The sequence below is a fragment of the Lepisosteus platostomus genome, chromosome 7 (assembly GCF_059453375.1).
Source record: "Lepisosteus platostomus isolate fLepPlt1 chromosome 7, fLepPlt1.hap1, whole genome shotgun sequence".
Lineage (NCBI taxonomy): Eukaryota > Metazoa > Chordata > Actinopteri > Semionotiformes > Lepisosteidae > Lepisosteus > Lepisosteus platostomus.
Window position 1 is genome coordinate 1,882,541 of NC_142617.1, and position 24,895 is coordinate 1,907,435.

The following is a 24,895-nucleotide window of genomic DNA, read 5'->3' on the forward strand; positions in this document are numbered from 1 at the left end:
GACTCATCTGTCTGTATGAATGACTTAATTTCCAGGGCAGCATCAGTCTGTCCACAGATTGGTTTGATCTGTTTCCTGAATTCAACCCACATTCAGCCACACACACAGTTCAGACACCAGAAGATGGAAAATACTGCAACTTTATTCAAATGCATGTTGATACAATCCTCTACTGTACAGACAACAAGAATTTAGTACCTGAAACCCCTTCGCTTTAGCTGAGGTACAAGTGATCATCTGGAAGCAGACAACATCTATAAAGCTGGAAAAGTTATTACTGATACAGTATAAATGTTTTTTTTTTGGGGGGGAGGGGCAATGACGCACCATTAAGACTCCACGTCCTTGTAAAAGTGCTTCCTTAAGAGTTTAGGAAGATTTTCAGTACCTAACAAGCACACAGCCTAAACTGCTAACATTGTATTTACAGATACGTAAAAATGACACATGTGCAAGTCAAGGAGCATAAAGTATAATATTCTAGAAATGAAAAGGTCATATCTTTCATCACTTAAAATGCATTACATTGAAAGAGCAAAAACATACTGTATAGTGTTACTGATTAACAATTACATTTCATCTAAAAAAGTAACAGGTTTGCATTGACTTTTGCTTTATTGTATTGGTGTAAACATGTTTTTCTTTTGTCCTTCATAAACTAATCCAACTCAAGCCACCATTTCAGCAGAGGATGAGGATGATCTGTAAGTGGAAAGTAAATGACTCCAATAACTGCTAAGAATATTTAGCTATCAATCATGATCATGAAGCTTGTAAATTTTCAAAAGAACAGGATATATCTAAAGCATCAGACTTATTATAGTGAGAAAATACATTTTTGGACAGGTCTAGCATAATATTCATCACTGATTTGTATCTCTCAGTGTTTTAGATGTGGCACTTTTGTCCTCATAGTGTTGTAGCTCGTCTTTCCATAGAAAAACAAAAATTTGTGATGAGATGATTGAAGTGATTTTAGTCTTCCTGACCATTAATGTGTCTGTGTGTTTACTGTTTGAGTTACTTTGTACAAGATTAATACTTTAAAAGCAGAAGTTTATCGGTATGAAGTGTTGACATTAAATATACTTAAGAAATTACCGGTCTGGAAACTATCGGTCATTAAAGGCAATTAGAATCACCCACATATTCTATCACTGTTCAATTATGAAATGGCATCATTCTTCACCATTTTCTAAAGGGAAACGAAAACCCATCAAGAGACCACTATTAGCTGTTTTGCTTGCGAAAAGACCTTGCTTATACAATACAGAGGAAGGAGATCAATGAATGTAATGCATCAACATGCATTAATTTTAAAACACCATAACAGTTCTGTATAACCTAGACGCCAGTCTGAAGCAGCCCAGTGAGACAGTCCGCTCTCAGTACATTTCTGTGCCTCAGAAAGCAGACTGACTCTGAGAACGAAGGAGAAGACAGCACTCAGGCCTTAATAATTATTTATCATCACAACTATACTGTACATTGTCCCTCCTTCCCGAAATAATTGTAGATGTCTGATTATACTGAAACTGAAGCCTTAAGAAAAGTTTATTTTTTGTTCAGTCACATAACCCTGTTTCTGACAGACTCCTCCACGAAAGTCGACCTGCACACAGCTCACTTTCACAGGAACAGGGCGACCTGCCAAGAACTTCGAAGAACAGGATGTGCAGGAGGCCAATGTCTCACCTGCAGCACAGCCTGCTGAGCCCCTGCTCTCCCACTGACACAGCCCACAGTAGCATTAGGCTCCAGCCAGGAAAGACTGGAGCCCCCAGTGCAGCACAGAGTTGGGGGGGGAGTTCAGGCAGCGGAGGGGGGCATATAATCGACTCCCGGCCCACTGCTCCCCCAGCCTGGGCTTCAGACAGCCTGGGCCTCCTGCAGCAGAGCTGGAGCACTTCTCTGGGAGAATGTTTTCCTCTGTACCACAGCAAGACCTCATCCTAGCTATTAAATATCAATTTAATTTACAATTCTTTTTAATTGAAAAAATAAGACCTCATACAAAACAAGTGCAGACGTATCTTCTTGAAGATACTCTACTACACGTCTGCCTAGTAATATCCTGAAGTAAGAAGACCAGCTCCTGTCAAAGTTCAGGTCATGTTAACCTTAAGTCACCTGAAAATCTCCAGCAGGATGGCTGTACAGTTAACAGAAATACAGACTGGCTGATGACTGAATTCAGAGTTCTTGAAAAGCTCCGATTTTTAAACACCATTGTCTTCCTTGACAAGATGCTGCACAATGAATCAAAGAAAAGAGCTTAACATTAACGAAGCTCCAGTACCCACTGGGACACTGCACATTCTTATTTTATGTATTGAAGACAAAAGTTGCCCACAGCAGCACTTCAGCCCATCGTTGTAGCCTGACTATTTAAAATAGTCTTTACTTCAAGTGAACAGCGATTGTAACTGATGAAGGTCCAGGATTGAGGCATATAACTCTTCCTATAGCAAAATTAATTTGAAAACTCGAAATAAGCAGTTTTGATCAGAAAAAAACATATTTAAAATGATAATTTAATACATTATTGAAAAATATCTAACATAAATACAGTGCAACAGCAATTGAAATGTTAGTTTTCAATGTCTATATATATTTTTTTTTATCTGAGTGAAACAAACCTCTTGTGGATGTAAAGGTTTCCCACTTGACTGCGAAGCTGGGGCACTTGGCGAGGGAGCTCTGCTAACACCTGGAACAGAGCCCACCCACACAGCTGTCCCCAGCGTGACTGTGCTCGACCTGGCCTCACACACAGACACGCCTCTCCAGCGCCTGTCCCCCAGCTCTGCGCCTCAGCGCAGTGACAGCAGTCCGTCTCTTCGCTGCAGCACGGCGGCTGTCCCCAGTCCTCCTCCCGCCTCGGCCCGCCCGCCCTACCTCTCCGCGCTGATCTTGTAGCGCAGCACGAAGTAGGCGATGACGCGGAGGGAGACGAAGAAGATCCCCAGCACGAGGAAGTCCAGGTACAGCTGGGCGTTCTCCACGTCGAGCTCCTTGAGGATGGCCTCCGATTTCTGAAAGTGGCAGGTGTCGTCTTGGTCGCAGTGCAGGTCCTCGCGGTCCAGCCCGTAGATAGATAAGATGACCCCCTCGAAGCCGTATCTACGCAGGACACGGGACGGCAGGCTTGTGTTACCGACAGGCACGGGAACAGGGCTCAGGCAGGTTCGGGCTTTTAACAACCACAGCACGTGCACCATTGAAAAGCAACAGGGGCGGACTGTTTTGACAGCAAAGATGCACAATGCTGGACCGATAGCAGGAAGCAAGACAGAAGACAACTGAAGACATAGACGTGATGCACAAAGCAAACTTACACCTCCCTGATGTTTCAACTCCTCCACTGTCAATTGACTAAAACTGAAGGCAGAGCAGCACTGCTGGACCAAAGCTTAGGATCAGATACTCACTTGACAACTTAATGATTGATGTTATGTGAAGCCTTGGACATTTATGGCTTTTTTTATGAGCAGGGGAAAAGTATGGGCATAGCATATCTCAAAAACTGAGTAGTTTGAGTAAGGAATAGGTCAGCATAACTGAATTACAGAATGAGTAACAGCTGTTCAGACAAGGCTAAAACATTCATCTCTACTTCCACCCTTAATTCACACCAGGTCTCTCACCTGACATAGGAAATGTAGGACATCCACTGGAGGTATTTGGGAATAGTGTCGAAACTCACAAAGAATCCAGAGAACAGGAGTACAGGGATGGCAGTCACTGGACCAATGAACGTCGCCACCTTCAGGAATAAAAGGGGAAGACGTTGGTCCTGGGGATGAAAACTGCCAGTGAGCTGTTCCTCACTGCTGCTGCACAAGCTGCAGGACACTGCTGGGCACAGGCTCTGTGTCGAACTACCATCCCTGGTGCCGAAACACTCCCTCCCTTTTCGGGGGGGAGTACTCAACTACTTCCTACAACGGGACAGGTAATAGGTTTATTCCATGCTGAAAAAAAGAAGAAAGAAAATACAGCGTTTCGGCCGTGGAGCCTTCTTCACCTGAGGAAGGCTCCACGGCCGAAACGTTGTGTTTTCTTTCTCCTTTTTTTCAGCATGGAATAAACCTATTACTTGTTCCTTTGCAGCCTACGCATGCTGACGCAGCTGCCCACCTGAACTACTGCTCCCTACAACGTTTTGCATTTTTATTTTAAATACAACAGGTTAAGCCCATATTGTGCCGCCACTGAGGATCCTGACGGTGTCCTGAACAATCCTGAATAACGGGGCTCCTAATGGCTGAATCAGCAGGACACCACTCTCCCGGCGCCCTCGCCCTCGCCTGGTCGACAGCCCGCGCTGCGGCGGGTTACCTGCAGAGACGTAGAAGCAGCTCCTATCAGCAGCCCCAGAGACTGCGCCACCAGTGAGGTCATGGTCCCCAGTGCGGAGAAGAGGATAAACCTAAGGGCGTCGGAGGGCTGTGAAGTCATCCAGTACACTATGCTGCAGTACGCCACTGGAAATATTATCTAGAGGAAAGACATTCCCCGCAGCTCTCAGGAAAGGTGCGATCTCCAGCAGGAAAAACAACAAGAGCTTCTACTTTCTTTGACATATTACTGTGTGTACTAGGTATGTACTACGTACTAGAAGTAGGTACTAGCACTTCTTGAACTTTTGTAATGGAGAAAAGATTGATCATGAATAGTTTCAGTTTGTATTACTGGGTCTACGTTGCACCACAGACTGTACAGGGAGAACAGTTTTTAAAGCCTGATATTACACGGTTCAAAACCGAACACCTCTTTTGACAAAAGCTACATTTTGAGGACTGTTGAAATTACGAGCACTTTATAATGTTTCCATCTCCCTGTGTTTTTTGGTGAGTGGGGGGTATTTACATCTTCTGTAGTAATCTCATGTTATGAATAGCAATCATATGAAACACATACTACAGCACACCGTCACAGGTTTTTGGGAACAGTACTCATCCTTTGGGAAATGGTTACAATCTGACGGGGCAAGAAAGGTGAGGCTCACCTGGAAGGGCACGTCAGCCATGGTTTTAGCAAGATAGTAGGCCTTAAGGCTGTACCAATAGTTCAGGTGTTCTCTGAGAAACACCCCCATCTCCAAGGGAACTAAATAAAGAAACGGACAAAAGAGAGGATAAAGTCAATAGCGCGCAGAATAAAGTGTGTTTCAATCAAACAGGGAATGGTGCTGCTTTCTATCGCTTTGAAATATATTGGATTACATTGGATTTTCTATTTTTTGCTTTATTATTCTCTGTCTTCACCACTGCTACCAATCAATTGAATGAAAAATGGTTCATGTGCTGTAAGCCTCTTCCAACACTTGCGTTTTAGGAATGTGTGACCTTCGTCTGAACTGAAATGAATCGAAAGGACTTTACCCCGAGTCCGAATGCATTTTCAAGTATTTCCACCTAATTAGATGAAAAATGCACAGCTCAAGCTGATTAAGAGATTGAATTCATCCGTCTGGCTTCAGTTGGCATGAATGATCTTGATCTTTGCTCCGTCTTTGCTTTGGTTGGTGTTAAATCTGTGTGAAGCTCTTGTGTTAACGCCGAGCACCGAGGTAGAGGAGAGCCTGCAGTTGCACTCACAGGTCAGCACAGTGGGCATGAGCGCAGCGAACATGAGGAACAGCATCGAGAAGAACAGGAACCCCGAGTTGCTCAGCACTTTCTTGGCCTCGTTGCCGATTCCCAGGTAGAGCAGGCCGATGAGGATGCCGATGCCGATGTGTGACGTGATGCGCAAGTGCGTCAGGACCTGGCAGACATCACAAGTCGCACCAAGAGACAGTCAGCAGAGAGACGCGCCACACGCGACTCGCTCAGACATCACCTAGTTCAGCTGAATCCTTTCTTCTACCACAACTGCAGGAAACAGCTAAATAACAACCCTTGGGGGAAAATGATGCATAGCCTTTTTTTTCTTTCCAACAAAGCTGGCATTTATTTCAGTGAGCTACACTGTCTACCCAAGAGGAAAACCTTCTTTACTTATTACTAAGAAGTGGCAATCGAAAGTAATAGGATTTAAAGTAAACAAATATGAATATAAAATTCATTTGGTATCCTTGAATAACTGCAGGTTAAGTAATTACCATTGCAGTACTAAAAAATATTGATAAGGGATTTGGAATGATGGTACATTATTGCTTGACTCCTGTCTGGATGTCAAAGGGCTCTGACACTGAGGGATATATTAGTGAGGATGACTGCATGCATATGTTGAAATAAATTGTGGAGGACATCCACACGTCAAGAGGGTCTTCCAGAGTTCCTTCTGGTTCACGAATACAACGCCCTTTTCAAGTCAAAGAATGTAAATTAGAGAGGCTGGTGTTGAATTCTGCATTTTTACTGAAATTGACAGTCCGACAACCCGGACAAACTACTGGCATTGACAAAATTCATGTCAGCCATTGAGGGGTTTGAGGGACTGAACCCACACTGGATTGTGAGGGAAGCTGTTAAGTAAGTCCAGATGGAGAAATGAGATGGTTCTGGAGATTTCTAATAATGTTCTTGTTCGGGATGGACAGAAGAAATGTCCCTCTATTTCATTTTTCTCCACATGGCACGTCCTTCTCAAGACGTCCTTCTTCTTCTTATTTAGATTTTAAATATTCGATGAGAATTTACAAAGGCTACAGACAAAAGGAGACAACTCCAGCTGTAAAACTGACTAAAAGACAAAGTCTCCTAATACGGAATCAATTTTGGAAATGAAGAATTTAACCCACCCGTCCTCATCAATTTCCCTACGGGATTAATAAAGTCTTATCTATCTTTCATGTGCTATCTTTGGTAAACACCTCCGACATTAGGAAACGCCATCTGACATCTGAATATACCAGAGCATCTGCTAATCCCTCAGCACATGGCTCCTTCCTTACCGAGTCTCTCATGATGCTCAGAAAGGTCCTCTTGAACAGGATGCAGAACTGAGTCAGACAGCTGGCTGAGAAACTGTGGCAGCCCTCTGTGGAGGAGGAATCCTGGGGGGACAAGACAGTAAAGCTGAACTAAACCCAGCCTGAGACTGGATAACATCCGCATTAAAGTCTCTGATCTCACTCATAAGGACATTAGAAAATATCATGCAGAGAACAGGCCCATGACAGCTGGTTATTTTTCTACCTGAGCTTTATCATGATGGCAAAGCCCTTTATTCAACCAATTAATAAATCGGTGCAAAGAAGTTGTTTTTTGTGGGCAGAATACCAGATGGGTCTTCTGGTTAGTGATAGGTTCTCTTTCTCATAGTTCACAACAGCCATGCTTCCTTTTAATTTCAAATGATACTTTTTGCGTCATGGACAAAAGTCTTGGACAAAATCCCACACCTCCACCCATCCTTCCCACTGGCCGTTACCTCCTCAGAGGGTTTCTGCCAGAGGAAGGGGTGGAGAGACCTGTCCCCACTGAGCTCAGCCTTGTAGTCCTTCTCACACTTCCTGTCCTGCACAGCCTTCACCAGCCGAGATGTCTGGTCTCCGTATTCTCCCGACGCCACCTCCATCACTGCACACAACAGGGACAGAGAGCAGTCACAAGTAGGAGGCTCTGCTGGAGTCACACAAGGGGCCAACACATCAGTCTGGGAAGCAGAGGGGGTTTAAGAAGGATTTGAATGGATGTTTGCTCCCTCTTGTATTCCGTGAAAGAACAGCACGGACCCAACAGTACCTGACATTGCAGACGACAGTGCCCATTATTTCCATTTGTTATTTCTTTAATAGCATGACCGCCTGCATTGTATATTCAGAGTTTAAAGGCACAGGTCATTATCAAGTTAATGATGGTCTTATGATGAATTATATGTAATTGTATGTAAGATATTAATACTTTTACAAAATTAATAGATGTTTTTTTTCCAAACAAATTGAATACAACTAACATAAATGCTTTTTAAAAAACTGGCCATACTTTAAGCTCCCTGAAAGACTTATGAGTAATTACAGAAAAAAGTAAAAACATGCTTGAAAAGTTTATTTTATTTTATGAATATGCTTCACATCATTGTTTTACCTAGAAAGGTTTAAAAGGTTTAAGAAACGTACAGTACACGTCACAGGCCCCGCAGCACATAAAAGACCGGAGAACTTCTTACCGAAGTCCGCAGGGTTGTGGTAGGTGGGGCAGTTCAGTCCAAGCTCCCTGAGGTATGGGACCAGACTGGACACCTTTCCCTGGTAAATGCATTGCCCATGGCTCAGGACATATAGCTGGAGATCAGACAGATGAATTAATGAATAACACCATCCTGACTGTGGATGACTGAAAGGGAACTGCAATGCTATTTTTACATTTCTGGGTTAGAAAGAATCGGCATTGATGAGTGCACTTCAAACCACAATAAAAGCAAAACGTACACAGTAACATGTAAAACCTCCAATTTACATCACAAAATACAACCTACTTGTTAACTCTGCATGCACATCACGTTGGAACATTTCTGCAGTGAAACATCTGCTACACCACCTGTACTTATTCGGTCATAGGTTATATTACATCAGTCATTACAGTACCTACTGAGCAGGAAGGGCTGCTTCATGTCGCAATGTGCAATAATTCTCGCCTGTGGGGAGACCAGGGGTTTGTGACAACGCAGTGACTTAAAGTACTTTCACACAGTTCACGATTTTGAGATACCCTCAACTACATTATTTTGTTACTGAGATTTAATTACTGGTTTGAGAAATCTGGACTGCAGTCCTGCTTGAAACCCAGTGGTGCTCCAGTGATCACAGTGGATACAGAAGGGCTGTGGCTGCAATACCTTGTCGAACAGCTCGAAGAGCTTGGCACTGGGCTGGTGGATGGTACAGATGATGGTTCGGCCTCCCTGCGCCAGAGCTTTCAGGAGGGAGACGACCTGGAAACACGAGGAGCTGTCCAGGCCGCTGCAGACATGGGGGAAGACAGAGGAACATTCTTGGAAACATTTGATGGCATTCAGCTGCACAGAACCAGTTAGATGTTCTTGTATTCGTGAGATGAAACAGCACATTTCCTGCATAGCACAATGAAGCCACTATCCGCTGTTAATGCCCAGTACTCATCTACTGATAAAACTGACCCTCTCTGGGGTTCTAGAATCGCTGTTTTAGACAACAAAGTCCTCTTCAAACCACAGACAACAGAGACACTCCTGTTGAAACTCCAGAAGGTGATGGTATAGACTTAGCTGTCTTATGATCTTTGTGTATTTATATGAGGCCCATAAGCTAATTGAGCTGCATAATCTGGGGTACGACGTACCCCTCAACTTTCATTTCTGAGCTCCAGTTGAAGCAGGAGGGTAGAGCCAGCTGACATCATGATGGCCTTACAAGTACCTCTTATTGGTACACGTTTCTGTCTTCTAATAACTCTTATGAAAATTGATATAAATAAACCACATGCACTACTGTGCAGCATAAATGCAGTTCTTAATAAAGGACTTGTGTTTTTATGCTATTATTTCCATGTATCTTCCAGTGTGTCCCAAGAGCTCAAGAGCAGAGCAAACTGACCTAGTGGGCTCGTCAAAGAACATCACTGGTGGGTTATTGATCAGCTCCAGGGCAATGGCCAGCCGCTTCCTCTGCCCTCCGGACAGGTTGGCCGTCCGCGTCTTGGCACATTCAAGCAGACCCAGAGCTGTCAGGATCTCTTTCACCTGCCACACCAAGGACCAGCGTCAACAAAAAACAGCTGCCGAGGTCAACAGCGTCCTGAACCTCCTGCTGCTCTGTGTCCACAGTGACAGGCCGGACAAAGACCAGGGGCTTACTTGGACATTCAAAACTAATTAATGTCAATGTCTAATATCAAATACAGGCTTGGCAGATCCCTAATGGTATTGAAATATAGTACAGGTATTAGCATTGAAAATCTATAAGAGTGGTGCACCAGCACCTTTCTCGACTCTATAAGATTTCATGTCAAGGACTTTGCGGTAAAGTCATGTTCAGCCACACAGGAGCTCTTACCATCTCTCTTCGGCCTTCATCTTTCTCTTGAAGTTTGAGGTTAGCAGATACCTGGAGGGTCGGGGCATGAAAACAGTTATGAACCCAGGGTGTGGGATGTTTTGCACACAAAACGCTTTATTTCTCCCAAGTGAATGAAGCCCTCAGCTCCAGGAGCCTTAGAGTATAATTGCAATTGTCGTTACCACGTGCTAAACCCTTCAAACATAGTAATCAACGTGCAAAATGATGATGCCTTGTATTTAAAAACTTAAAACATATCAGCAAGGTATGAGTGAATCCTAGCGGAAATCATGGTAAAAAAGCGACGTGTCTAATTAAAGCACAGATAACATTAGCCACAGCTCAAACAAACGAATTTAAGGTAAGAACAGTTACAAACAAGAGGAGACCATTCAGCCCATCTAGCCCAGCTGGTAGCTAAACATGGCGAAGAGCTCAGCTGTTTCCAGAGGGAAACCAGGGTAACAGCTTCCGCTAAGTTTGTGTGTGAGCATGCACACGCGTGTGAGGGGTGTGAGCCCCGGTGACCCCCACATCCCCCTGCCAGCTCACCATCATGGCCTCCTGCACAGTCAGGTGTGGGAGCAGCATGTCGTCCTGCATGATGTAGCACGACACCTTCCGGAAGGATCGGAGGTCACGGGGCTGCCCGTTGATCAGGATCTCGCCCTTCATCCCGGTTTCCCTGCGGGATGGCGGAGGAGAGATCAGGAAAACCTCTCTGCTTTCGAGGGACACTTCAAGACTCCGCAGCCACGCAGAGGGAACGGAAACTAGCACTTCCTTTACATCGGACCAACAAGGAGCTGTCAGGCTAGTCCTTAAAATACTTTATATCCTTCCACTTCAACAACAGAAACAATCTCTTGCATTCAAACAACAAGCCTACATTCATGGGTTGAGAATGGAAGGACAAGGATTAGTCTACGCGTTGCTGTATGTTATGTATGTTATGAACATATAACATATTCTTATTTTGTCAGTGTGCACTTATCCAATTGAAAATGCTCAGTTGAGGCTAGTTGGACCTCTTCTGTCTGGTGTGCTGACCTGTAGCCAGCCAGGATGTTCATGAGAGTGGACTTCCCGGCCCCTGACGGCCCCATGATTGCCACCAGGCCTCCGCTGCTGAAGTTCCCAGAGATGCCTTTCAGCAGGGTCTTATATCCTGAAACAGACAACAGAAACTGGAGTGAAGAGTCGGCCCTTTATTAAACAGAAATGGGAACCGAAATCCACTCAGTACATGCTGGAGTGTCTGTCCCATGACACTGTCTCTTTGTTCCAGTAAATGGAGCATCTGTTGTCGACACCTACTGTACACCATATGAAAGGCCGTGTGTGGTTTCTGTAGCCTCTGGATAACCCACTTTCTCTTCACGTTCACGTTTGGACTCGCCCGTCAGCTAATTTAAATTTATTCTTTAATTCAGGCCTCATCTCCCACATTTGCCTTCAATACAACCGTGCAAAAATGTACCTCAAGGAAGTCTCAAAATATTTGACATTTAGACTGAAAGACATGTTTGTAGTTGCAGAAAAATCAGCTTTGTGCTTAAGAGAACAACAAAAACATCCTTTCCAAAACACAATATAAACATCATTGGTACAGAGGGCATACATCAAACGGTGCAGCATTTTTTCCAAATTCAATATTTATTTTATTTAATTTATTTATTTACTCATTACTTTTGGATTTACTGTAGCTAAAAGAGGTCAAATTGCTAGAAAGAAAAATGCATTACAGCACCAAGGTTATTTCAGCAATGTCTGTATAGACATATTGATCGCATTGCACAGAACACTACTATTCACTTAAATCTGCTGTTTATCTAGTGAACTACACAGCAAAATTTTGGTTGCACTCAAAATTACATAAAATGCACAGAATATGACATCAAATTAATTAACTACTAGTGTATTCAGCACATTGCAAATGCTTCCTGTTGTCTATATCTAAACATGCTAAATTACTTTGCAGATTATAAAAGTCACGACAACATGCTCCACAAGAGCCACTAAGTATACATATAGTTTGATCTTCAGATAGAATAACAGCAGTGATATCCCAAACCTCCCTGGCCCAGACAGAACAGTTTGCAGAGCTCTGTTCGTTTGGTAAAAAAGGAAGCTTGTGTCCTTCACATGCAGAGGGCCGATGCAGGCTGAGATGACCAACAGTAACCTGCGATTTGACTCATGCATGCTGCATAACATTAATCCCGGTGACTGCAGTAGTTCCCAGCCTAATTGGATTTTCACTATAATCTGTCAGAGCGATACACAAATACCTCCGACCTCTCCTGTCCTTTTCGATGGAGATTTGTTCTCACTGCGGTCTCACAGGCTTATCTCAGGGAACACCTAAGAAGCATCTCAGCCCATTAAAGCACCTGCTGTACAGGTGAGCCGCAGCACTGGTGAATGACGGAGATCCGAAAAGCCGTTTCAGCAAAAACTACTCAAATAGAGGAATGTAGTTTTTTACACCTACCTCAAACATGGGCGCTTGGAATAGTCATCCCGCAGACCGGGAGAAGAGTGTTATTAATTTATCCAATTATTTTGGAGCATTCTTTAATTAGATGTAATATCTAGGGAATAAAAGAGCATAACGAATGTGTAGATACGGTTTTGGAAAGCGGTTTCTTTCCGTATATGTCATTATATATACACACAACTTTTACAGAAAAAATATTTTATCTTTACAAAAAGTGGCACACAATCATAAGCTTTTTTGGTAGTTGACCAGCTTTCTGATCATTAAACAGTTCGTTCTTCCTGAAGTGGTGCATTTGTTGTATTAGTTAACTGCTCTGCAGGAACATCCAATCTTGGCAGTATGATCCACTCTTGGCAGCAAGACTAGATTTCAAGACCTTTTCATACTATTTCATAAAAGCAATGGGCAAACTCAGGTTATCTGACAAGTGGGGCCATGCACTGGGGCAATGAAACAATGAAGGTCGCAGCAATAACATGACATTTGAAATACGTTTTTTCCAGAACAGCAGATTTGACTGCTACAGCTGGAAACTAAGGTTGTGTTACAGAAAAGGATAAGCACATCCTCTGTCAATCAAATCCATACTGTGTATACAGATCCACTAGAAATCATTTGGAACTATGTTACTATCATTATTTGCACAATAGACAACAGAAGCAACAGATCAAAATAAATGACTATAGTGCATCATAATATGTCAAAGACCTGTTTAATTCTATTGACATCTTGAATGTCTACATCCTAAGCAGACTGTTCCATATTATTGTAATGCATCGGGGGGTTCATGTGGGCGCCCTTGCCGCCTTAGGTCGGCCCCGCACCGTTGGGGGCTCGAACCCGGGACTCCCGCATCACTCAACAGGGACCCAGCCCGGTGAGCCAAAGAGAGATCTCTCTACAGCCCAGTGGCTGTAGTCCTGCTATCACAGGGAAGGGCGGCGACGTCACCGCTCTGGTAAGCCGACTCTTACACAGTACCTGTCGGCCATATGCGTTACAATATTAACATCATTTATATTCTCTGCTTCTGTTGTGCATTTCACTCACACTAAATCATATTGCTCTCTGTTGAAACAAAAGACCTGCAAACCACAAACCAAGCAAATTCCAGTACAGTCATGCAATGTTAGCGCTAATCTTCAAGGATCAGTTTGACCCCCAGTTCATGCAATTAAGCTATGTCCATCCCCAGCGTGTTTTATGTTTTATTGTGTGAGTGACTGTCGAAATACACAGCTCATCTCCTTTATGCTAAGTGGATTTTTTTCTCCCGGGAAACTAGATTAATAATGATCATTTCAGGAAGATGCGATTTTTAGAATATACACAAAGGTTATGAAACGAGAATTGCTCATTGTCATATTTGGCGGCCTTTTTACAAAAATGCCTTCTGGCTAGCCATTCTTTAAATAGAACTATTTATTTAATCCAGCAAATGATTTTGTTCATTGATGCCTCTGTAGTTCCTGTGGCAATACAGTACTTGTTTGCCAAGCATTCTCTCACCGTTCTCCAACCTGAGCAGGACAACCTTGAACTACCAGGGGTGGTTCTCTACAGCAGAGGTGATACTCATAGAAACAGATTTCTAAAAGACAAAAAGGTGGAAACGTGGGCCGGGCCATGTCTGTCATTTCCGGATGGTGGCACAACTGGTTTGGCTGTAGAACAGACCCTTGCAAAGGCAAAAGCAAACAGAATGATCACAGGATGAATCTTTCCTAGGCTGTCTGCATTTTCTTACACCGCGTCTCCAAAGAGAAAACACAAAGACCCCGGCAGTGCACGTCTGTAAGGTCCTTTTCATTTGTTGAATGCACTGCAGAAAAATGCACAGAATGCACAAGGCAGTGAAGAAACACAGCTTAACAACTGAGAAAAGCCTTGACCGTACCACTTACTGCAAAGGGAAGAATGACAGCGAGTGCCAGTCTCTCGCTGCTGTGGCAAATTTAAAATATTTTAAATAAATTCAATTTGTTTCAGGCCTTCCTGGATTTCTTCACCGAGACATTCGCTGCTGCTTCAGCGTGGCAATGTAGCCACCCCCAGGAGCGATCGTTCAGCTCAATGACCGTGTGACCCAAACCGGCATGTCACTTTGAGAGACAGCATTTCTCCCTTCTGGAAAAGATGCACTCTGACGCACTAGCAGAGTGGTCGAAGGCCATCAGTTGTTGAAAGCCGTAAGAATTGTATTTAAACATGCCAACACATTTAAATTACAGAGTTACACGATTATGACCAAAAACGACCATGCTGCCCAAGTGCATTACGTTTATTATTACGTACAACATACATTAAAAAAATGAGGTAGCGCAGATGTGCACCAGTAAGGCTTAAGAGACAAGAATGAACTACCCAGCCATGCTAATGAATGATGCTCTGGCTTCTTTCAGGAAACAGCTAGAAGAAACATACTAGATGAGAATTAACTCATAACTACTAACTAACAGGCAAGATGGGCCAAATGGCACCATTTCAGGTGGAACCATTCTGATGTTCTTCCTCAGTTGACACCAACGAAACTGTAAAACACGTCATTTTTGTTTCCTTCATAACTGTTGCATGATCTCAGATTGCCTAGTCTGAGCCTCTCATATCAAGAACACTGACGTTAAAACTAATTTAACGATGTAACAACATCTGGGTCTTCCGAGAGCTTGACATCGGGCCATGTCATGTATTCAGTTAACAAACACAGCAACGTAGAGATTCCAGCTCACAGCATTACAACATCGTTGCTGGTAGCAGATCACCCCAGTCTTTTTGGCTAAAAGAAGACTGCTGGGAGATGTCCAAGCAAGGAATGCCCTTGCTTTCTGCACTTGGCTACTTTCCACTAGTCTGTAATTGGCAAGGTGTCCATCTCTCCGAGCTGCAGTTAACGACTACAGGAGCCTAGCACCTCTCAGATTGCTCCCCTGCCAAAGCTAGGATCCCACATCATCTGATAAAATGTGCCACGTTTTTGCTTTCAACAGCTTGGCAAAGGGTTATTTAACGGCAAACAGCAAACCCCAACACAGTTTCTAAAGGCTATTTTGAGCAATGGCGGAGAAGAGCAGCTTAGGCCGGCCTAAGTCGCAGGGCATTAAGCTTGGGGCACGCTTCAAAAGCAACACTTAGGAACATTATACAGAATGAGCTAGTTATTAATCCTGGGGTTTATGCAAGGTGACACAATCGCAGTCATGTGTTTCTCATTTACTGACGTGGCCTCGGTGAACTTTCCCGACTTCCATGTCAGCTTACTAAAAGCACCGGTAATACTTCAGCAAGGAACTCTGCAGGAAAGAGTGAGCACCCCTTCCAGGATTCCTCTGCATACTACAGAAGTAACCAATTCATGCTTTCAACAGGCATTCAAAGTGTTATTCTAAATGCCATGCCATTTCTCACCTCAAGCAGAGTGACAGAAGCTCTCACTAGTCACTGAAATGATTCTCTCGAAAATGATAACTCTGCTAAAGTAGCACCTGCCATCCACATTATGTTCAGTGTTCACAGTAGCTGACACTTTTCTTTTCCCTTGTTTGATCTGAACTAAAAAGAAGCAGCTGTGATCTGTGAAAGCACACAAATCTCATGAATTTGGAATGGGCCTCCATTCCTCAGCTGTAGTCCATCAGAGAGGCGGTGATGAAGATACTCCTAACAGATCTATGTAGCCCATTATGTGCACAACATACTGTGCAATAGTAAATAAGTGGACAGATCTATTAAAAACTAGGCAGCTACACTGGAATGTAAAACTGGGTCTACTATAGCTACTAACCATTCAGCTTAGTACAAAATGTTGCTTTAAAAAAATAATGTTTTGAAAGCACTTACGTAAAACCGCATTTTAAAATTATGAACTGTTTTAGGTGAAGCTGCCAGAAAAAATTCACACCACAACAAAAATGCTCAAATATTGTGTGGGGTTTCTTGTTAAGTCTGTAGAAAATATTAAAAAGAAGTACATATCTCTTCTTTGAGTGTTATTAGTTTTACAAAATATTTGCTCACTTGTAGTCTGCTCTCTATTTCACAGAAAACAGAAAGTGTTTCTCAACATTTGCACAGATGTAAAAATAACCATTTTTGTTTATGCATGAGCTCACAGCATTGAAAGTGTCATAAAAAAGTCCTTGCTGAAACAGCCCCAGCATGCAAAGCTTCTAACAAAGCACAAACAAAATGGACACAAAAAAAACAGCCACGAGCTATGAGACCTACTTTCCTTGTGATGCTGTAAAATAACACAGAGAAGAAACATTGCACAGGTCCATCTTTCCTCCTCTCAGCATCCCCCATCTATCCTAGCAACGAAAGAGCCAATCAGAACCCGAGTCTCTCCTGGCCCCGCCTGCCTGTGAAGGGGTTACTAGAGTTTGTTGACCGGCAGTAACCGGCTGGGAGCTGCTGATGCAGTGCTTTGCAGCAGCACACCTGCTCTGAAGAGATGAAGCTTTTCCATCTGCTTTGTCTTGTGGGTTACAAGACATGCTGGGACAGGTCGGAGAATGGGGCTGAGGGGAGGGGGAAGGGGGCATTTTTGCTTTTTAAAATTCACTGTTTATTGCCTGGGAAGTGTCTTCATTCGGGTTAGGGTTAGGTTCATTCGGTTTGGCCAATCCTCCATCCTCTCTTCCTACATCAGCATGGTGATAATACCCCAGAACGCAGAACGAGGCTCTGACCCAGTTCAACTGTTGTGTAACGGGAACAGAAAATACTCTGAGTACACATTGGAAAGTGTTTCAGTATCCTGTTTGCTATTGGTTATTTATCATTGTTTTGGTGACTTTAGGAACAAGGAGCACTCGGCCGGTGTTCTCAGGAAGAGTCAGTTTACACATTTTCACCTGCTGTTGAGGTCCCTTTCGACCCAGTGAATGGTCACCAGAATGGAGAGGGAGCGGGCCGGGAAGCACCCAGGGCCGTAGTGGCTGGACGTCGTACACCTCTCTGTCCAAATCAAGCATGATTTTAACTAACCGGTCTTCATGAAAATGCATCTGTAACTGCATTATTACAAAGAATGAAAGAGAAACCAAGCTCTGCGTGTTCATTTCTGCATGTTTATGGAGTTTATCTTAGGTGACAGAATAGAAAGGCGCAAGAAAGTGACAACTGGACGCCAGGTTCAGAAATTTGCAATGCTCCCACGAATCTCCATGGAAGATATTTATGAAACATTAATTTCAGTCTTTTGATATAGCAACATGAACAAGTGCCCCTGAACAAGTGCTGGCACAGTGGCATGGAGGCTGGCACTGCCAGTTCAGCACTGGGTTGACTCCTTTCATTATTTAGTGCCGCCCAAGTGGATGGGCGCCGGCACTGCCCTTCATGTCGATGTAATGGAGATGGCTTGTCAACACTCATTAATATTGAGTTACCACAGCTGGCAGCAAAGAAAAACGATCTCAGACTCCTCTACACTACGCCGAACTCAGCCATTGGGAACTCGGGCGATTCAAATGAGCCGAAGCTCTTTGACAGCACAGCCCATTCACCCAGGGCCGGCAGCTGGCCTCCGGTCCCACTGCTGACTTCGGCAAAGGAAGCAGGAAATACCCATGAGCTTCTCATCACACCACTGCATGTTGTCCACTTCAGCCGTTCTTTAAGAACCACATGTGAAGGAAATTGTGTTTTAGTGCAAATTCCCCAATAGCTGGATACTGTCACAACTCTCACAACCTCTCCATCAGCAAAAACCCTTTGTAACTTATTCTCAAGAAACCCTCCTTCTGACTGGATTTTAGAAATTCATTTTTTTCCCCCGACATCTGTGGGAGGCTGTGAACAGGGTTATAACGCTATAACGCTCCAGAGTTTAAAACACTCTGTGACTATAAACTGTGAAAAACAGCACTGGAGAACTGCGAAGAAGTGAGTTACGTAATGAAACGGAAATAAAACCTTTTCACACAGACATCATTTTTCTCCAGTATGTCAATGGCAGTAAAATCTGTTCAGAGATAATACTCAGTTAATTCAAAATGCCTCAAAACAATATCAAAATAATAACAGGACACAGCTAGGAGAGCACCTGTATTTATAAATTTGATCAGGTGTCACGTCTACTGTAAACCTACAATTAAATTGTTTGCAACTTGCAATTGTAAACACTGTGATTAAAAACGGGTAAAGATAAAAATGGAATAAATAAAAAAATAAACACGATGTCTCTCAAAGCTCAATCTGTGGAGCTACAAGGCATCTGTTACACCGATGTGATCATTTGGAGAGCTTGGCTCAGTGCACTCAGAACAGTAAGGGGCTTCAGTCTATTGGGCGATGAAACTGTAAAGACGCCTCTGTCACTCAGGCATCTCAAAAGAAGTTATTATGTCACTCAAGACCAAGTGGGGCACACAAAGCTGGTGAAATCAGAGAAGTGCAGGAAAATATCTGTGGGTTCAGGACCAAGTGTGACAGTGTCTGGGTAATCTGATCTAGTTCAGAATCAAAGTCACTTGAAGGAGAATTACTCCTTGGCTAAATAGGAGCATTATTCCTGTTGGCAAATCTGCTTGGCTGAGCTCATCCAGCTCCCTGTAAGGAGCTTCTCCGCACCCAAGTGTGCAGGTTCACGCTGAAAAGGCCACACTGCAAAGAGACGAAGAGCAGCAGCAGACGACAGCAGCGGTGCGGTTATGACAATATATTGGGTGTTTTCTCCACTATACTAGAGAGACAACGCTATCTGCAACAAACGGAGGTAGATGCTCACACATTGTACTTTTCACAGGGCCCGACTCCAGGTAGTGCGTGTCCTACATAATGAGAAACTAAGATTGCACACGCAAACGTACCAAACGTGATGTATTAAAACAAATCATGCGAGTTAAAAGCACAGGAGCTAAACAGAAAGTGAATGAATGAATGCAGCAGTGCCAGACTTCATCAGTTTGACTTTGCCTTAAACAGTGAGCAGTGAGAAACTAAGGAAAACATTACATTATACAGTTTTCGTATTTATGGGACATCTCACACATGACCAGCATGACAGGAGACCAACCTGTCTTTTGAACACAGTCAAAAAGTGACCCTAACTCCATCAAACTTTCAATTATCTTCATTAGTTCACAAGTCCCTTGAAAGACCTTATCTAAATTCAACAAACATCTTAAAGGCAGGAATGTGAGGAATATGTCTTTTGTAAGGTTATGATTTAAAAAACAGTATAATGAAGATATATTTTACAAACCACATCTGACTTGCAGATGTGAGATGGGAGAGGTTTCTGGAGGCCAGCTGGGACATGGATATGCCTATCTTTAAGGCTGTCGTCTTTCCTAAAAGGCTGAGATATTAACAATCTGTGCCCCTGCTCTCAATTAGATATTAAATTCCACATGACATAATACATGAAACATAAGAAACAACAGGATCTAGCTGAAAGCTATTTCTGCAGCACAACCTAAAATCCTTCTTTAGACAGAATTATCTAACATGCACGTACTAACTTTGAATTCCAAATTGCAATTGCATAATGTTTTTGTGATCATGTTCAGTGCACATGGAAATCTAACGCAATCCATTGAAGCTGTTTCAGCAAACCATACATAGACAATAGATGTGCTGAAAGGGCAAGACATCTCTTTCTTAAAACCAGGTTTGAAACATTCTGTTTTGCCTCAGTTGGGGGATATTTTAAAAGGTTCAAAACACCTTGACAATGGATACCTTTGCAACCCAATCAGTTTAGCATTCTTTCATGTTAAATCAAACCAAAACATCTTCACACAGCTGAAAGGCGAATGTAGAAAAGCTACATAACCCACTCTCACGTCTTATTATTCAGTGGGCTGATTTCAGTTTCTTAAGACACACTAGCTCACTTACAATCAACAGAACCAACTATAGTTCTTGTCAAGACTTGTCAAAAGGCTTGGATATAATTATTTCTTCTGTGTGCTCAAAGAGGTTTAAAAACTCTGTGTGCAAGCACTGGACTAGTTGAGAATTAACAGCTCCTTTCTCAGTGTCCCGTTAATGAGACTGGGTATTTCTAAAGCCGATTAATCTAAAAATTGTGCTTCTGGTAGCTTTGTAGGGGCTGACACACTTTGATCAAGCAGTACACATAAAAAATGCCTTGTTTAGCTACAATAGAATGATTTCTCTTTCACTAATTCCGCTTTTGCTTTCCGGTCTTAGTCCGCCAATAACTACTTTTCCAACACGTGAGCTAATAAGCTAATGGTGCAAATCGGTGTGAGCCCAGGTTTCGCAGCGCACGTTAGCACAATGGCGTGTATTCAGGATGAGGTCCAGGGACAGGCAGGAGGAGCTGCTGGTCTCGGATCGGCGCATTTACCTTTCTTCCTCCACCACTGCCCCTCGGGCACAGAGTAAGACAGGTCCTTGAACTCGATGCTGACCGCGGGCCTCCGCGGCAGGTAAGAGAAGCGCTGCGCCTCGGTCAGGCTGTTGTCTACCTTCTTCAGGTGTCCGTGAAGCAGGGGCGCTCGCTGGCCGCCCGAGCCGTTCGACACCACCTCGTCCACGGACACGCACACGGCCCTGGCGTCCAGCATCAGATCGGGCGGGCCGCTGGTGTTCTGATGAGAAAACGAGAAGGGCAAGACTAATCCACAGTGACACTGTACAGTAACTGCCTGACAACGAGCAGAACACCGATGTGTAGCCTACTGAGCAGTGCTGGTTTATCACCCGCGTATGTTCACTATGAACCACAACAGTACAGTGCTCCTTCCAGACAGGGTGTTACACCTGGGCATGACGGATTATGGTTTCTTCGAGGTACAGGGGTGATTTTCGTTTGAGGTTCTCCCATGAAACCTCTCCGTGTTATCTGATGCAGCCCAGGAGTGTGCATGCTCAGAAACAAGAACGCAATAATCCCCTCGCACCCGCAGAAGGCGAGGGGTTACTATCGGGCAGAGTTTACTCTTGCGCAAAGACACGGAATCCGTTTAATGCACAGAACTCATTCTCCTGGTTTTTCTAAATAAAACCCCGAGTTTAGGATTTGTCACCATCTGATGATGACTAACTGATGTTATAGAACTATATACACTATGTCGGTAGGGATCTGTTCATACTGTACGTAATACAGTGTGGTAAATACATGTTCCCAGCCGGACAAACGCTTTTACGTGTGCAGTCAATCTGATCAAAATGAAATAACAAATGCACTGATGAACAAATATGTGCATGAGTACATAAATATTAAACAATGTCGATGTTTTAATAGTATGCCATCGGACTCTTAAAATACAGCCCCTTGATTAGCCCGAATTACGCATTAATCCGGGTAAAATCAAAATAAATTATTTTTGAATAAATGAACGAAAGAGAAATATCTGCCATGAAAGGCTGACGAAAGGATGGGTTACTCGAGTTCATTCTTCTACTTCAGCTACAGCACAGGTGAGCTATTTAAGGCATCGCCGCAGAACATACAGCTCCGTTTTTATACGAACTTCATAAATACAGGAATTAAACTCTATTTGCACGTCATTACTCGCAAGATGCCCAACATTGCTAAATAAAGACATTTACAAAGCGCAGCAAACAGTGCCCTAAACCGATGGTGATGATTTTGTGAGACAGGCAATCGCCAATTTTACTGTTATCGCACCTGCAGTGAAGACGCATTAGACCTACGGTGCTGTCTCTCAGCCGACCGGAGGAATATTAAATGAGGTAAACTTCATTCTCACCATGATGATGGAGTTCGTGACCGCTGTGCTGTTAACTGAAAAGGCAGCCATCAGACATGCCATTCCTTAGATACTCGTGAAATCGGTGATGCCCCGGTTTTATTGCGCTCCAGCCTGCTTGTGCATGAGGGCGCCGTTTCCGCGGTCCCTGCGATTTCGGATTAATTTCTCTGCGGGGAATAGCCTCAGGTCTGGGATGCGGATCGGCTGTGACTCCTCCGTCTCTCTCCTCAAACCCGCATGAAGTGCCTGTGTTATTGTTTACAAGCGGACAACCTGCTGCGGGGTTTATACCGTGACGTCAGGCCTATCCTGGCCGATGACTGGGCTGCTGGCGCTGGGCAGGGGGGAGGGGCTCACCTGCCGCCGGGCCGTCCCGTTCCTGGAGCCCAAGTCCAGGCTCAGATGGGCGAGATCATACCTAGAGCTGCACCCAGTCAGAATAGTGGTGTTCACAGCGGGGTCATGTCTTGGAGAAAAGTGCGTGTGTGTTGAGGAGGGCTGCGTGAGATAGTTCTTAAGGCAACGGGTCATCCAGCCGAAATCCCCCTTGATAAATTAAAATCTGCACATCTTCTGTTCTGTGAAGCGGCACTGGGGCGTCAGCTCGTAGCAAACTGCAAAATGACCACCCACCCTTTTCAAAAGAGTCGCCAAATCCGCAGGGCTTTCCGGGACTTTAAGACTTTCATGACTTTTTTTACGTATCTTTAGTCGTTAATAGAAATGTTTTGTGTGTGTGTGTGTGAGGTTTCACAGTGAGAGTCAAAATCGTGTTGGACGTTTGGAAGTGACGCTAGTGTATGTTCATAGTTACGACGGGAAAACGCGTCCGGCCTGTATAAAGACTTTAAAATAGTCGCATTGAATTTTGCAAGAGTAGCATTTTTTTTCAGAGAATAGTAGTGAAATAATTCAGAAAAAAATGAGACAGTGCAAAGCAGCGTGACGTTAGCTTTTTGCTGGGCGTTACTGTATCCTCCCACAATACAGAGTGCTGTAAGTGAGTGGAGGTACTGTACCGCTATGTCAGCTGTTTTTTTTTCATCTGCGCCCTAAATAACCAGCACAGATTGACTTTTATTTGATCTGCTTGTTCCCTTACATTTTTATTTAACTGTTTCTGGAATAAGTCCTGAAAAACTATTCTTTCAAAATACAACTTCAGACGCATTATTCCAAAGCGTCAGCATAGTGACCTGTAAGCGGTTTCTCCTCGACAAACAGTCCTGATTATTTCTGATCAAACGCCTGTTCATAACTGAACAGTTCATCACGAACAAACGCAGATGGGAGTGTGACCAAGTTCCAAATGCTCCAAAAAGGAACTGTTATTCCGTCTGAAAACCAGTTGGTTACATTTCAGAGTGGAGAGTAAACACCAATTCCAAATCCCATTCCGCAATCCAAGAGGTGAAAACAAATTTTAAAACGCGCCTTTGACAGAAAACTGAAATCGGTATCCCGTGATGAGGATCTGGGCAGGAGCACACACCAGGAGACACAGCCGTCCAGCGGCCCGCGGCGGGGAACAGCTGTCTCCGCCTCAAGCACAGAAACAGATTATTCTGAACTGCTAATCCTTTTGCTGCCCAGTGTCCAGTCTGACATTGAGATGAGCGTTAATTAAACTTGTCACCTGAGAGGCCCATGCGAATTATGGAATTTGGAAAATGTCACCATATGTAACAGCAAGAGAGAAGTCTATTTAAGTCACGTTGACGCCTAGACCCACAAATCAGATTTGAAAAAAAAGTTTCTTTTGATTCACATACTCTTTTTGTGTGATATTTTAGTAAAGATGAGTTTTTATCATCATATATAGTATATTTGTAGGGGAAGAAATAAGTTTGGAGCAAAATATTTTGTTTAAACATAATGTTCTTTAGATATCTGAAAACAGCTATTTGTGCAGGGTGTATTTTTTCACTGCTTGTCAAACTCCAGTACCAACCCCAGCAAGGCCGTACCCTCCCCACTATCTGTGCTAGAGAATAACCCCAGTGTGTGGGCCTCCCTAACGTTCAGTTGGGCAGCTGCGTCACCATGCATAGGCTGCAAAGGATCAAGTAATAGGTTTATTCCATGCTGAAAAGAGAAGAAAGAAAACACAACATTTCAGCCGTGGAGCCTGAAGAAGGTTGTGTTTTCTCTCTTCTTTTTTCAGCATGGAATAAACCTGTTACTTTTTCCTAATGTTCTCCATTCAGTCCGCTGGAGAAGCAGGTTCCCACTGCTGTCTGCTGCAGTGAGGCTGCTGAGTGTCTCTCAGGCTGGGGCTGCAATCCAGTGCTGGATGAAGTGTCTCCCTACATAGAAAATGCTTTGGGATCTACAGAACTGTAAAAGCACTAACTGCATGCTATTAACTAGCTGCTAAATGAATGTTTTTTAAAATTACTAAAAATATCTCAATCCAAATTTCTCATAGCTTTATCCCATTCCAGCATTACAATCAGCAGCTCCTGCCATACAAACAACTCGACATTGAAAGATTAATGCTTACATAAAGACGTATTTACTTGATGAGTTTTTCACATTCTTCTCTTTAGCAGCACAGTAAATGTGCACAGCAGGGAGGATATTGCATTACATAACATAAAACTATTAAATTTTACACTGTATGGAAACATTCACAAATAGGTTGAAGATGTTCTTGACATAATGCAAATGACCCCTGCAATACAACTAGTCTAACTTCAAGTGACAGAAGAA

The 24,895-nt window shown here is 43.5% G+C and overlaps 1 protein-coding gene across 1 annotated transcript; it reads right to left on the minus strand.

Annotated features, from left to right (window-relative positions):
* Positions 1–122: 122 nt before the first annotated feature.
* abcg1 (ATP binding cassette subfamily G member 1) lies at positions 123–22,611 on the minus strand. The gene is made up of 15 exons (XM_088638454.1): positions 22,181–22,611; positions 20,812–21,055; positions 11,039–11,156; positions 10,541–10,673; positions 9,986–10,036; positions 9,527–9,672; positions 8,791–8,914; positions 8,122–8,236; positions 7,384–7,532; positions 6,905–7,006; positions 5,604–5,772; positions 5,012–5,112; positions 4,342–4,500; positions 3,648–3,766; positions 123–3,123 (listed from the first exon to the last, which is right to left on the minus strand). The coding sequence occupies exons 1-15, from the start codon at positions 22,241–22,243 to the stop codon at positions 2,895–2,897; spliced, it is 2,022 nt and encodes a 673-aa protein (XP_088494580.1). The 5' UTR covers positions 22,244–22,611; the 3' UTR covers positions 123–2,894.
* Between the last annotated feature and the right edge of the window lie 2,284 nt (positions 22,612–24,895).